General features: G+C 45.3%; 6 protein-coding genes across 8 annotated transcripts; 3 read left to right on the top strand and 3 right to left on the bottom strand.

Moving 5' to 3' along the window:
* Positions 1-40: 40 nt before the first annotated feature.
* On the bottom strand, positions 41-3,592 carry LOC6530076 (muskelin). Of its 2 annotated transcripts, XM_015197097.3 has the most exons (11): positions 3,526-3,592; positions 3,266-3,481; positions 2,984-3,196; positions 2,583-2,925; positions 2,391-2,529; positions 1,735-2,336; positions 1,455-1,673; positions 1,078-1,397; positions 869-1,025; positions 679-808; positions 41-623 (listed from the first exon to the last, which is right to left on the bottom strand). In XM_015197097.3, exons 2-11 carry the CDS (start codon positions 3,457-3,459, stop codon positions 379-381), a joined length of 2,562 nt encoding a protein of 853 aa, XP_015052583.2. In that variant the 5' UTR covers positions 3,460-3,481; positions 3,526-3,592; the 3' UTR covers positions 41-378. The 2 variants fall into 2 exon arrangements, with proteins under 2 accessions (XP_015052583.2, XP_039229054.1); XM_039373120.1 differs by having other exon boundaries at positions 3,266-3,573.
* Positions 3,593-3,940: 348 nt separating this feature from the next.
* On the top strand, positions 3,941-4,902 carry LOC6530075. The gene is given in 4 exon segments (XM_015197329.3): positions 3,941-4,130; positions 4,185-4,343; positions 4,394-4,605; positions 4,607-4,902. Coding segments are annotated over 4 exon segments (663 nt in total). The 5' UTR covers positions 3,941-4,061; the 3' UTR covers positions 4,830-4,902.
* A 97-nt stretch (positions 4,903-4,999) lies between these two features.
* Positions 5,000-5,640, top strand: LOC6530074 (transcription elongation factor SPT4). Its single transcript, XM_002090984.4, has 3 exons — positions 5,000-5,141; positions 5,201-5,363; positions 5,429-5,640. The coding sequence occupies exons 1-3, from the start codon at positions 5,073-5,075 to the stop codon at positions 5,545-5,547; spliced, it is 351 nt and encodes a 116-aa protein (XP_002091020.1). The 5' UTR covers positions 5,000-5,072; the 3' UTR covers positions 5,548-5,640.
* LOC6530073 (mevalonate kinase) lies at positions 5,557-6,823 on the bottom strand. The gene has a single exon (XM_039372647.2). The coding sequence runs from the start codon at positions 6,816-6,818 to the stop codon at positions 5,646-5,648; it is 1,173 nt and encodes a 390-aa protein (XP_039228581.1). The 5' UTR covers positions 6,819-6,823; the 3' UTR covers positions 5,557-5,645.
* A 134-nt stretch (positions 6,824-6,957) lies between these two features.
* On the bottom strand, positions 6,958-7,553 carry LOC6530072 (bolA-like protein 2). The gene has a single exon (XM_002090982.4). The coding sequence runs from the start codon at positions 7,454-7,456 to the stop codon at positions 7,196-7,198; it is 261 nt and encodes an 86-aa protein (XP_002091018.1). The 5' UTR covers positions 7,457-7,553; the 3' UTR covers positions 6,958-7,195.
* A 362-nt stretch (positions 7,554-7,915) lies between these two features.
* LOC6530071 (chromatin-remodeling complex ATPase chain Iswi) lies at positions 7,916-11,903 on the top strand. 2 transcript variants are annotated; one of them, XM_015196536.3, is made up of 7 exons: positions 7,916-8,018; positions 8,125-8,272; positions 8,336-8,553; positions 8,620-8,874; positions 8,936-11,051; positions 11,119-11,279; positions 11,341-11,903. In XM_015196536.3, exons 2-7 carry the CDS (start codon positions 8,225-8,227, stop codon positions 11,624-11,626), a joined length of 3,084 nt encoding a protein of 1,027 aa, XP_015052022.1. In that variant the 5' UTR covers positions 7,916-8,018; positions 8,125-8,224; the 3' UTR covers positions 11,627-11,903. The 2 variants fall into 2 exon arrangements, with proteins under 2 accessions (XP_015052022.1, XP_002091017.1); XM_002090981.4 differs by lacking the exon at positions 7,916-8,018 and having other exon boundaries at positions 8,060-8,272.
* The last annotated feature ends 41 nt before the right edge of the window (positions 11,904-11,944 follow it).

The following is an 11,944-nucleotide window of genomic DNA, read 5'->3' as shown; positions in this document are numbered from 1 at the left end:
AGCTATATTTGCCCCCATATTATTAACTGAAAGCCGACTGTTGCTTTTGGACGTTAAAAAAACTTTTATTTCAGGCTTATGCCTACATATACAATCCACTAAATATAACACGGTTTACATACTGTTCTTATTCAGCTAAGCGCACTAACTATGAATCCAGCTGTCTTCAGCCGGGGTTTCAGTACACGTGAACTATCACAATAAAATCATATTATATATATGTCATGCCTTGCATTAACCGTAGAACCTTATATAGGCAAACAAGCGAATTAAACATCACATTGATCAACAGTTTAAAACGAAACTCTCACACACTTAATAAGCTAAATATAATCTTGGATGGGGGCTCGTATTGAATCGGTTTTGGCACTGGGACATTCACATGACCACAAAGTCGCTAAGGTTGCGTTCAGGTTGGACCATGCTCGGTGGCATCAGTTGCACCAGTTTGTTGAACAGGAAAGCTCGTTTATTCTTCAGCTCGGGAGTGCAATCCGTCCGCGCCCTTTTGGTGCATGAGGAGGAGCTCGGACTAGAGACATTGTCCGAGATGCCAGAAGAGATCATGCTCTCGTTCGACTCCAGGGAGTTATTCTCGCTAGCGGGTCCATCAGCCACTTCCTCTGTATAGATTAAAGCTCAGTATTCCAAAAAGAAAATATCATTGATTAATAAAACCTTTAATCTTTGCCGATACATCGGAATCCGTTTCGAGATCATCAGCATCAGCACACAATGCGGGTGTGGTGCATTCTCTTTCGAAGTTACCATCATGGTTTTTGAAAAGCAAAGACGCAAGCTTGTGGAACTGAAAGATTTAACTGTTATAAAAAAAGTTAAAATATTTGAAGTATTTTTTTGGACAGACATTATTTAACTGCTCCGCATCGCTATGGTCAATGACATCAGCTATATGATGTCGTAAGTATTGCATTGCCTTTAATGGATCCTGACGCGTCATCTCCTCGTAGCGCAATTTACGCACCAAAAACCTACAATGCTTCAGGATCTCTTCCCTTTTGGGCCTAAAATATAAGTCGATTAGCTACGGCTACACCCAGCTAGTTATTTATATACTTTTCCAAGCATAAAAGCCAAAAATCATCAAGGCGAAGCTGCTGCTGCTGACAGATACCAGGATTTCCTCCAAACAAATAGTGGGTACTAGTCACATCATCATACACCAGCTGGTGGGCATAGCGGGGACACGGCTCTAGGGTTCCATCCCCCTTGCTGGCGCCCAAAATATTCATGCTATTAATGGAGTTTGCATCCTGACCACTGTGGCGACAGTAATATATCCTTGACCACTTGTGGCTGCGCAAGGAGTACACCCAAAAGGAGTTTGATGCATCAATATGCTGTATATCACGACGATCCTTAACCTTACTTAGGCTCTAAAAATAAATCAATTATATGTATATAAGCGCTGAAATAATCTCAGAAGTACTCACAGAAAAAATATAAATTTCATCACGTTCACAGTCAATGGTCGCGCGCAATGTATAGCCAGAAGAAGGTTCGAATTTGGCTTCATTGCCTGCGGTGGTTCCGTGATGAGGATGCTCCTTGTTGAGGACAGATATGGCCTGGGTGTCTACATCGTAGCTGAGAAACTCATCAAGATCCTCCTTGCCTCGTTGTCCGCCATATATATACAGTTTTCGATGTTTCTAACGTAGGGAAGAAATACATATAAGTGCATACATAACTCTTTAAGTATATTTAACCTACGTTATGGAAAACCATGCAGTGAGTGATCCTAGACTTAATGGACATCACATCTGCCAGAGAAGCACTGGCATGGTGGCAGTCCACCAGAATCTGAGCCCAGGTGTTCGTTGCTATGTGATAGGAGAACAGCCCCGAATATTCCGGTTCTATCGCGGCAGTGGCATTGACACTGCGAGGCGTGAGTATTTTGCCCCCGAAAACGTAAATTGTACGCTTATCGGTATCCATGCACATCTGGTGATCATAGACAAGTTGAGGACCACCCACTTGGCTGGTGTCATCGCATATTTGCATCCAGTTTCCAGCCCTCGTATCGTAGAGGTAAAAGTCGCTTTTTATATAATCCGAAGTTCGAATCGAGTTGTCCAGATAGCGACCAAGCATGAATACATTTTCGCTGATGGGGTCAAAGACCATTTTGTGGCAGGATCGCGGTGTGGGCCCATTGGAAAGCTCTGACCTTTCGCACAGTAGCGTCCACTGATCATCTTCGATGTTGAATACCCAAAGGTCGCTTAGGTCCTGGTAACCATCCCAGCCACCGTAAAGATAAATAAGTCTCCTTTTGGCATCCACCACCAGCTGGTGTCCACCGCGGTTGCCTAAAACGCAGAAAGTTGAGCTTATGATTTCTGTTTCGACACGGAAATACTTACCAGGCTTCAGGTCACTTTCGGTAAGCTTCATATGCCAGCTGTGCTTGTAGTCCTGCTTATGCAAATACTCATCCATGAGACCCTCGTCTATGCACTCGACTATAAAACGTTCAGCTTTCTCAAAGTCTCCTTGCAAAACCTAAAATTAACATTTTAAAACATTTTGATCTATACTGGGCATTCCTTACTTACCAGACACTTATGCAGCTCGCTAATCAGTGGGTGCTCCAGTTGCACATTCGTCTGCTCCTGGAGCGCCCCAAAGGCACTCAAATAGCCCTGCTGGCGGAAGTGCTTAAGACACAGCTTGATGATCTCCACCTCGCGCAGCGAGTTGTAGTTCTTCATGCGAGCACTGGTGTACATAGGGTCGTCCTGGCCGTGCAGTTCCACGTACCAGATGCTGAAATTGAAGGACGGACCCCAGGAGAGCAGCGGCACGATCTTGAGGTACAGTATTGGTAGGTTTTCCGCGCCGTCTTCGGTCAGGCAGCGCAGGTTGAATACTTCCGGTACGTTGTCGTTTTTCAGGCCACTAGGATATGGGAGGTTTATAAAAGAATGCATTTTGGAGAACCAGCTTAATGACCTACCCCTCCAGCAGCAATACCATGTGCTCATCCTCCAAGCCGCCGTAAACACGGAATTTCTTGATGTTGCACACATGCGACTTCTCGAACTTGCCAAACTTGATTTTCTTCACAATGGCGGGACGGCGCAGCTTCAAGGTGAGAAATTGCGGCGGGCTGTTGGTGTAGGCGGACCACCTAGATGTTTGGTCGTTGGGACAGTCCACCAGGACGTTTCTACGATTCGAATGGAATGCCAATTACGAAATGCGGGGCCACCATTTTTCTTTCCTGACTAGAACTTACTCGGGCAGATAGTTTGGCGAGTAGCTGGAGTAACGGTAGATCTCAAAGTTCAAACGCTCGGAAAGGGAAAAAGGCTTCTGGCTGCTGGTATTTGTGCCGGAGACCGGGTTCAAAGACGGATTAAGGGCCGAGGACAGTGCCACCGATCCGTGCGAACTGTTGTCCGTGGGACTCGATGTCGAGGAGGAGGACATGGCGAGTTCTATTCCAACGATCCTAGCGGTAAAAGTTTAACGGCGCTCGGCTATAGCTGTTATTACCTTTCTTTCTTGTCCGCGCTTCTGTGCTTCCCTGTTCCACACCCACAACAACCGCGTAACAGCTGATCGCCAGGGGCGTAGCCGATTAGGGGACCGATTAACCGATTGTCTAACATTACATTTGGAAACGAACAATTTACATTGTGTAAGTAACATATAACATGAAGGATTTTAAATAAAATGTAAACTGAACTCAATTGCAAATGCAAAAAATAAGTTATGTTGTTATCGCTCAAGACCTACGTTTTATTAAATTATGTTATCAGTGACGACAGAAAAAAAAATTACCATAGTTTTGAATAATAATTGTTTTCTGGTAATAGAGAACTGCCTTTTAACGGTCGGCTGAACATTCTGGTACTTTTTAGTTTAACCGATCTATTTACTAAATTGTAGATAAGTGTATCGGGTTGAATCGATTATTTATTTAAAAGCTGTTTGTTCGCTCATCCGTGATGCCATTTTATAAAGTGTACAAAGTTATTAAAGTGTAGTTAGCGTTTGCTTTAGGTTGTGGGTTATGTTTATTTGCTCTGATGATGGCAAAGTGGATTGATATCTCTTGTATATACTTGGGCGTTTCTTTATGCTTTCTCAACTTCATTGTGCGTCAAAAAACCAGTATAAAGAACAGATTTCAAAAATATTTTAGTTTTTAGTTCTATTGCAATGGATACTTTTTCAAAATCAGAAAAACGGAGTGCGTAGCAAACGGAGCATATTTCAGCAATGTCTCCTGCACTTTGAAGCCAATAAACTGGACTCGATCGGTAATGAACATGGACTGCGACATAAGGGACGCATTAACGGATATTAAAGTGAGAAGAATAATTAATTTAAGTATTACAATAACTTAGACAACTTTCAGATGACTGTAGAAGTATTCTATAAGGATTCTTCAAACTTGTATAAGCCCTTTGCCGTTACATTTAAATTTGATGTTTGCCAATTGTTGAAAAGTAAAACGCAGCGAAATTTTTTGGAGAAATACACCATGAGCCATTTGACAGAATGGACTAATCTAAACCACAGTTGTCCCTACAGAGTAAGCGTCTAAAAGCAAAATCTTATCTATGTAAACAATATATATGTTTCTAAAGGGCCATTTGCGTGCGCGTAACTTTTGTTTGGACGAGGTCTCTCTGCCCATACTTCCAATTCAGGATTACAAAATTGTATTTAACTTTTCAGGAGCCAATCCAGGAGTTCACTTGGGATTGGTTATGATCTATTTTGAAATTCTAGAGGATTATTACAAGAACAAAAAGAAAAAGCCACTGCACAAGCCGTTGAAATTTGTTTAAAATTCTTATACAATATAGTATAACTTATAGCTTGCTAAGGAAATATAAAGTTTTAAAATACCGTTCCAATACAAAGTTTGGTTTCGTGAAAATGTGTCTGACAATTTTTGTCGGTTGTAACCGGTACTCGCCGATAACTTAGAGTGAAAACAATTTTAGAATACGGTCACTCTGTCAGTGTCGTGGCTTGGTTTCGCACGGAATTTGTATTTTTAGTTTTATAACAATAATTAATAAGTAAATATGGCCTTTGATGCGATACCAAAGGATCTGCGAGGACTACGCGCCTGCCTCGTTTGCTCCCTAGTAAAAGTAGGTTATGTTTTACCTAGGCTCGACACATTTTAATTAAAACCATTTACCGCCTGCAGAGTTTTGATCAATTTGAGACTGATGGCTGCGAAAACTGCGAGGAGTTCCTGCGGATGAAGAACAACAAGGATAATGTCTATGATCACACGAGCAACAACTTTGACGGAATTATTGCCCTGACCACGCCCACCGACTCCTGGGTGGCCAAGTGGCAAAGATTGGGTAGGGCCTTAATAACTTGGGTCCGAAAGTGTATTACTAACAAAGATCAATTCATTCTCCTTTAGCCCGCTTTACTCGTGGTATCTATGCCATATCCGTTTCCGGAACTCTGCCGCAGTCCACCTTACGTGACATGAAGAACCGTGGGATTGTCTACAAATCTCGGGACCGAAGTCAACGTTAAACAACCAGATTGCCGTACAAAATACATGTATAAATCTTTATTTTTAAGTTATAACAAAACCACGAATACATACAATAGCAATACAAAACGAAACCGCATCAGTCATCCAGCGAACTAACACGCAATCCCTCGCCTCCGGCAGTCGTAACATGAACACCAAAGCCCGCCGATTCGAGCTCCTCCTTGAGCTTCCAGTACACCTCGTTGCACTCGTAGTTCTCAGGAAGCAGAACGATGACATAGCCACCTGCACCAGCGCCTGTCAGCTTCGAAAAGAAGCCACGCTTGAAAGCGATGGTAAAGATCTGCTCCAGTTTCGGATGCGACACTCCGATGGCCTTAAGCAGATCATTGTTAATCTGAAACAGGCGTTCGAGTTGCTCGAACTTCGCGCTATCGTCTTGGGCATTGCCGAAGCTCTCGTAGAGCGGAACGGCGGCGGTAACAAGTTCCTCGCACGCATGCCAAATGGCTTCAATGAGCTGCGGGAAGGCCTCTCCTAGATGACGCACTTTGGCCACAATGTCCGCGGTGCTGCGACTCACACGACTGTCCACCAGCAGGATGTTCAGTGGTTTCTGGATCTTCAGCGACTGAAAGCCCTGACCCTTGACATACCGCAACATTCCGCCGTAGGTGCACACGGTGTTGTCCAGACCCGAGGGCGTGCCATGGTTAACGCGCTCCGATTCGAAAGCCCATGTTGAGATCAACGCCTGGTTTGCCTCTTCCAAGTAGCTGTCTCTATCGAAGTGTCCGGCCAAAATGAGAAAAGTAGTGGCCAAAGCGGCTCCGAAAGAGGCGGAACTGCCCAGGCCAGCACCCACGGTTAGCTGGCTGTCTACCTGCACCTGGAAACCGGTTTGCAGCGTCAGCTTTGTGTTGCCGGGTGCGGAGAGTACAGCGCCGGCCAGCAAATAGTATATGGAGACAAATGCCCGTTGCGTGTGCTGCTTGGGTGCATTGCCTCCGGATCGTTCAAGTTGTTTGGACACTTCTGCGCGGACGGCTTCCAAAAGATTGGCAGTGCTGTCTGATGGGTAGTTACTCCTAAATTCAGCCAGGAAGGCGTTGAACTCAGGCAACTGAATCTCCAGCGTGCAGTTAAGGGCCTCCAGTTGAAAACTTGCCACCTGGCTGGCCTCCAGCTGTCGAAATCTCAGTGTGGTGCCCAAACCCACTACGGCGGCGAGGGCAGGACGGTGATAAACCACGGCGTGTTCGCCATGGAGGATGACCTTGCCCGGAGAATGGACCTGGAACTTGTGCATTGTTCTGATGATCGCCGTGTATTGTGTGTTCTGTATTCCGTTTGGCTATTGCTTTATCGGTTTATCAGCTATTTCGAATTGTAATGCTAATGCCTTTCGAGTGGACGACCTGCGACGAGTACTTAAACTTTTATGGCTGTTTCTTTATGTAACTTATGCATTTAGTGGATCATTTGCGTTGTTTATTCGGTAACTCCTATTTCTGCCTGCCGATTCCTGTGCTTTCCCTTTCACTTTCTTTGTGCGACTGCCGTTTTTCGGCTTGTTCGTTACCTCTGCGATCATACAGCGCAACTACCAGCAAACGAACAACAGGTTTTTGCGGCTAGTGTTGTATCGCCCGTCTATATGTATGCGTGATGTTGTTTTTGGTACTACTATTGGGCTTTCACTTTCTCCCACTCTTCGGGTGTGTAGGATTTCTGGGAGAATGCATGGATTTCTTTCAGTTCTTCGGCCAGCGTCGAGTTGACTAATCTATGCTTCTGGAGAAGGGTCTTGCCGCTGAAGGCTGGCGACACGATTACTGCGCTGAATTTGCCGCCACAGCCGTCCGATTCGTCCGTAACACTCACGTACTCCGTCTGCAGTTCCCTTTTCAGCTTCTCCTCGAGGTACTTTGAGTCGTATTTACTCATATTGGATGTTTTTTTTTTAAACGAAGCGAGGTGATGAAGTGGGTGTGTGACCGTTTGGGGCTTCGGGTATGAACAGATTTTACAAAAGCCGGGTGATGCTTTTTTATCCTTCCTGACCTTGGCCACACTCAAATTTGAAAATATTATATTTGATGTTTTAGCTCGATTTATGTGAAAATACTAAAATATGAAGTTTATCTACAAAAGTTCATAGTTTAGGGCAGCCTTTCAAGGCAAAATGGAAGTACTAATCATTTTGATCATTTCTGATAGTTACACTTTCTAAACTATTATAAGACTCATTTCATTACCTGCTTCCGCCTTTAAGTCATTGTATTTCACTTTTTGCGTAGAAATATAACGGCACACGGCCAGTGCTGCAATTCTTAGCAAACAGAGCTAGCATTGCCAGACATAACCTAGCCTATTAAAACTATCGATAGTTGATTTTCTCGAGCTATTTGCCGCCACTTTCGCTGCCGCAGCCAACTTCGCGCATTCATCGCATAATCTTGCGATAGCACGCGCAGATTTCCCACCATTCATTAAAAAAAAATCGCATGTAATTATTTACCATTTGTTTAAGCGAAACAAACTTTGTTTTGTGTAAATTGTCGTTTATGTTTGTATTGAAAGTGTGACTAACAGTTTGCACATTCGATTTTCAGTGCAAATTTAACGACGCCAGTGTGCAGCACGATTGATTGCCGAGGGGAAATTTGTGAAAAAAATTAATTTCACTAAGAGACAGACGCCGGCATTGCAAATATGTCCAAAACAGAAACAGCTGCCGTGGAGGCAACCGAGGAGAACTCGGTAAGTTAAAATACGACGGGGATTCCCTACGGACTTCCATACATATATGGTGATCTCTTCCAGAACGAGACAACTTCGGATGCGGCCACAAGTTCGTCCGGTGAAAAGGAGGCGGAGTTCGACAATAAAATCGAGGCTGATCGTAGTAGGCGCTTTGATTTCCTGCTTAAGCAGACGGAGATCTTCACCCATTTTATGACCAACAGCGCTAAGAGTCCCACGAAGCCTAAGGGCAGACCCAAGAAGATCAAAGACAAGGATAAGGAAAAGGATGTGGCCGAGTGAGTTCAGCTGAGCATATAAAAAGCCCGTTCTTTTATTTATTGGTATTCATTCGTATTAAACAGTCATCGGCATCGCAAGACAGAGCAGGAGGAGGATGAGGAGCTTCTGGCTGAGGACTCGGCCACCAAGGAGATCTTTCGCTTCGATGCCTCACCCGCCTATATTAAAAGTGGCGAGATGCGTGACTACCAGATTCGCGGTCTCAACTGGATGATTTCGCTTTACGAAAATGGTATCAATGGAATCCTGGCCGATGAAATGGGTCTCGGTAAGACCCTGCAGACCATATCCCTGCTGGGTTACCTCAAACATTTTAAGTGGGTATTAAAAAACATTAAGTGCTTTAAGGACAACACTAAATATCATATTAACCTGCAGGAATCAAGCTGGACCACACATCGTCATCGTGCCAAAGTCAACGCTGCAGAACTGGGTGAATGAGTTTAAGAAGTGGTGCCCTTCCCTCAGAGCCGTCTGCCTTATTGGTGACCAGGACACCCGTAACACCTTTATTCGGGATGTGCTCATGCCGGGCGAGTGGGATGTTTGCGTGACCTCCTATGAGATGTGTATCCGCGAGAAGTCCGTATTCAAGAAGTTCAACTGGCGTTATTTGGTCATCGACGAGGCGCATCGCATCAAGAACGAGAAGTCAAAGCTGTCGGAGATTCTGCGAGAGTTCAAGACCGCAAATCGTCTACTTATCACAGGTACTCCGCTGCAGAATAATCTTCACGAGCTGTGGGCCCTCCTTAATTTCCTGCTGCCCGATGTGTTCAATTCGTCAGAGGATTTCGACGAATGGTTCAACACAAACACCTGCCTAGGTGATGATGCATTGATTACGCGCTTGCATGCCGTGCTGAAACCCTTCTTGTTGCGTCGTCTAAAGGCCGAAGTGGAGAAGCGTCTGAAGCCCAAGAAGGAGATGAAAATATTTGTGGGTCTATCTAAGATGCAACGCGACTGGTACACCAAGGTACTGCTTAAGGACATTGATGTAGTGAATGGCGCTGGCAAGGTGGAGAAGATGCGGCTGCAGAACATCCTGATGCAGCTGCGCAAGTGCACCAACCACCCATATTTGTTCGATGGCGCCGAGCCTGGTCCACCATACACCACGGACACACATTTGGTGTATAACTCCGGAAAGATGGCTATTCTGGACAAGCTGCTGCCCAAGCTCCAAGAACAGGGATCGCGTGTGCTGATTTTCTCGCAGATGACAAGGATGTTGGATATCCTGGAGGATTACTGCCATTGGCGCAACTACAACTACTGTCGCTTGGATGGTCAGACGCCGCACGAGGATCGTAATAGGCAGATTCAGGAATTTAACATGGACAACAGCGCCAAGTTTCTCTTCATGTTGTCCACCCGAGCCGGTGGTTTGGGTATCAATTTGGCTACCGCTGACGTGGTCATTATTTACGACTCGGATTGGAATCCTCAGATGGATTTGCAAGCTATGGATCGTGCTCATCGTATTGGCCAGAAGAAGCAAGTGCGCGTTTTCCGGCTTATCACCGAAAGTACAGTGGAGGAGAAGATCGTGGAGAGAGCAGAGGTCAAGCTCCGTCTGGACAAGATGGTCATCCAGGGCGGCAGATTGGTAGACAACCGCTCCAATCAGTTGAACAAGGATGAAATGCTTAATATAATCCGCTTTGGAGCTAACCAAGTGTTTAGCTCTAAGGAGACAGACATCACCGACGAGGACATCGATGTTATTCTGGAGCGCGGAGAGGCCAAGACGGCCGAGCAGAAGGCAGCATTGGACAGTATGGGCGAGAGTTCGCTGCGGACGTTCACAATGGACACAAATGGCGAGGCAGGAACTTCATCAGTTTATCAATTCGAGGGCGAGGATTGGCGCGAGAAGCAAAAGCTGAATGCGCTGGGCAACTGGATCGAGCCACCGAAGCGTGAACGCAAAGCAAACTATGCCGTGGATGCCTATTTCCGTGAGGCTCTCCGTGTTTCCGAACCCAAGGCACCGAAGGCTCCTCGCCCACCCAAGCAGCCCATCGTTCAAGACTTTCAGTTCTTCCCACCCCGTCTGTTTGAGCTGCTCGATCAGGAAATCTACTACTTCCGCAAGACTGTTGGTTACAAGGTGCCGAAGAACACGGAACTGGGGTCGGATGCCACCAAAGTGCAGCGGGAGGAGCAGCGCAAGATCGATGAGGCAGAGCCGCTGAGCGAGGAGGAGATCCAGGAGAAGGAGAATCTACTCTCACAGGGCTTTACTGCTTGGACCAAGCGCGATTTCAACCAGTTCATCAAGGCCAACGAAAAGTACGGTCGGGATGATATCGACAACATTGCCAAGGACGTGGAGGGCAAGACACCGGAGGAGGTTATCGAGTATAACGCCGTGTTCTGGGAGAGGTGCACAGAGTTGCAGGATATTGAGCGAATCATGGGACAGATTGAGCGTGGGGAGGGCAAGATTCAACGACGGTTGTCTATTAAGAAGGCGTTGGATCAAAAGGTAGTTTTCTTTTTTTTTTTTTCTTTTTGATTATCTTTTATTATATATGAATGTATTTTCGTTGTAGATGGCGCGCTATCGCGCTCCCTTCCATCAGTTGCGCCTGCAATATGGCAATAATAAGGGCAAGAATTACACTGAAATAGAGGATCGCTTTCTGGTTTGTATGCTCCACAAGTTGGGCTTCGACAAGGAGAATGTCTACGAGGAGCTGAGAGCGGCTATAAGGTAAGCCGAAGTTTTGTCTTTTAAAAGAGTTAACCCATTTAACATTTTGATTAACTTTTAGAGCTTCTCCGCAATTCCGCTTTGACTGGTTTATCAAATCTCGAACAGCTCTAGAGCTACAGCGTCGCTGCAACACGTTGATCACCCTTATAGAACGTGAAAACATCGAGCTGGAGGAGAAAGAACGCGCCGAGAAGAAGAAAAAGGCTCCAAAGGGAAGCGTATCCGCTGCAAGTGGAAGTACCAGCTCTAACACTCCAGCACCCGCGCCCCAACCGAAGGCCAATCAGAAGCGAAAGAGCGAGGTGGTAGCTACCAGTTCCAACTCGAAAAAGAAGAAGAAGTAAAGCGACAAAGCGACCAGATATTCTCCTGAGATTCGGCTCTACACTCAGCACTAGGCAGTTAAATAGTTAAGACAAGCGATTACTTAAACATAATTCACTCGATATAGATAAATAGTTCATAACTCACGCCGGAAGCAATTCCCCTCAAATTCTGAATATCTTTTAAAAACCCGCCTACACATCCGACTATATTACTATTGCGTGCCGCTGTATTCTATTCCAAATAATTGTATTCTGTTCTAAGACTATAACCATTATATTTATATGAATCAACACAGCAAACTGGTTATTTTATTTTCTATTCAGAGTTCTATTCCC

The sequence above is a fragment of the Drosophila yakuba genome, chromosome 2R (genome assembly GCF_016746365.2).
Source record: "Drosophila yakuba strain Tai18E2 chromosome 2R, Prin_Dyak_Tai18E2_2.1, whole genome shotgun sequence".
In the NCBI taxonomy this organism is placed as follows: Eukaryota; Metazoa; Arthropoda; class Insecta; order Diptera; family Drosophilidae; genus Drosophila; species Drosophila yakuba.
The sequence above is the reverse complement of the archived record's forward strand: the minus strand, read 5'-3'. Positions and strand labels throughout refer to the sequence as shown.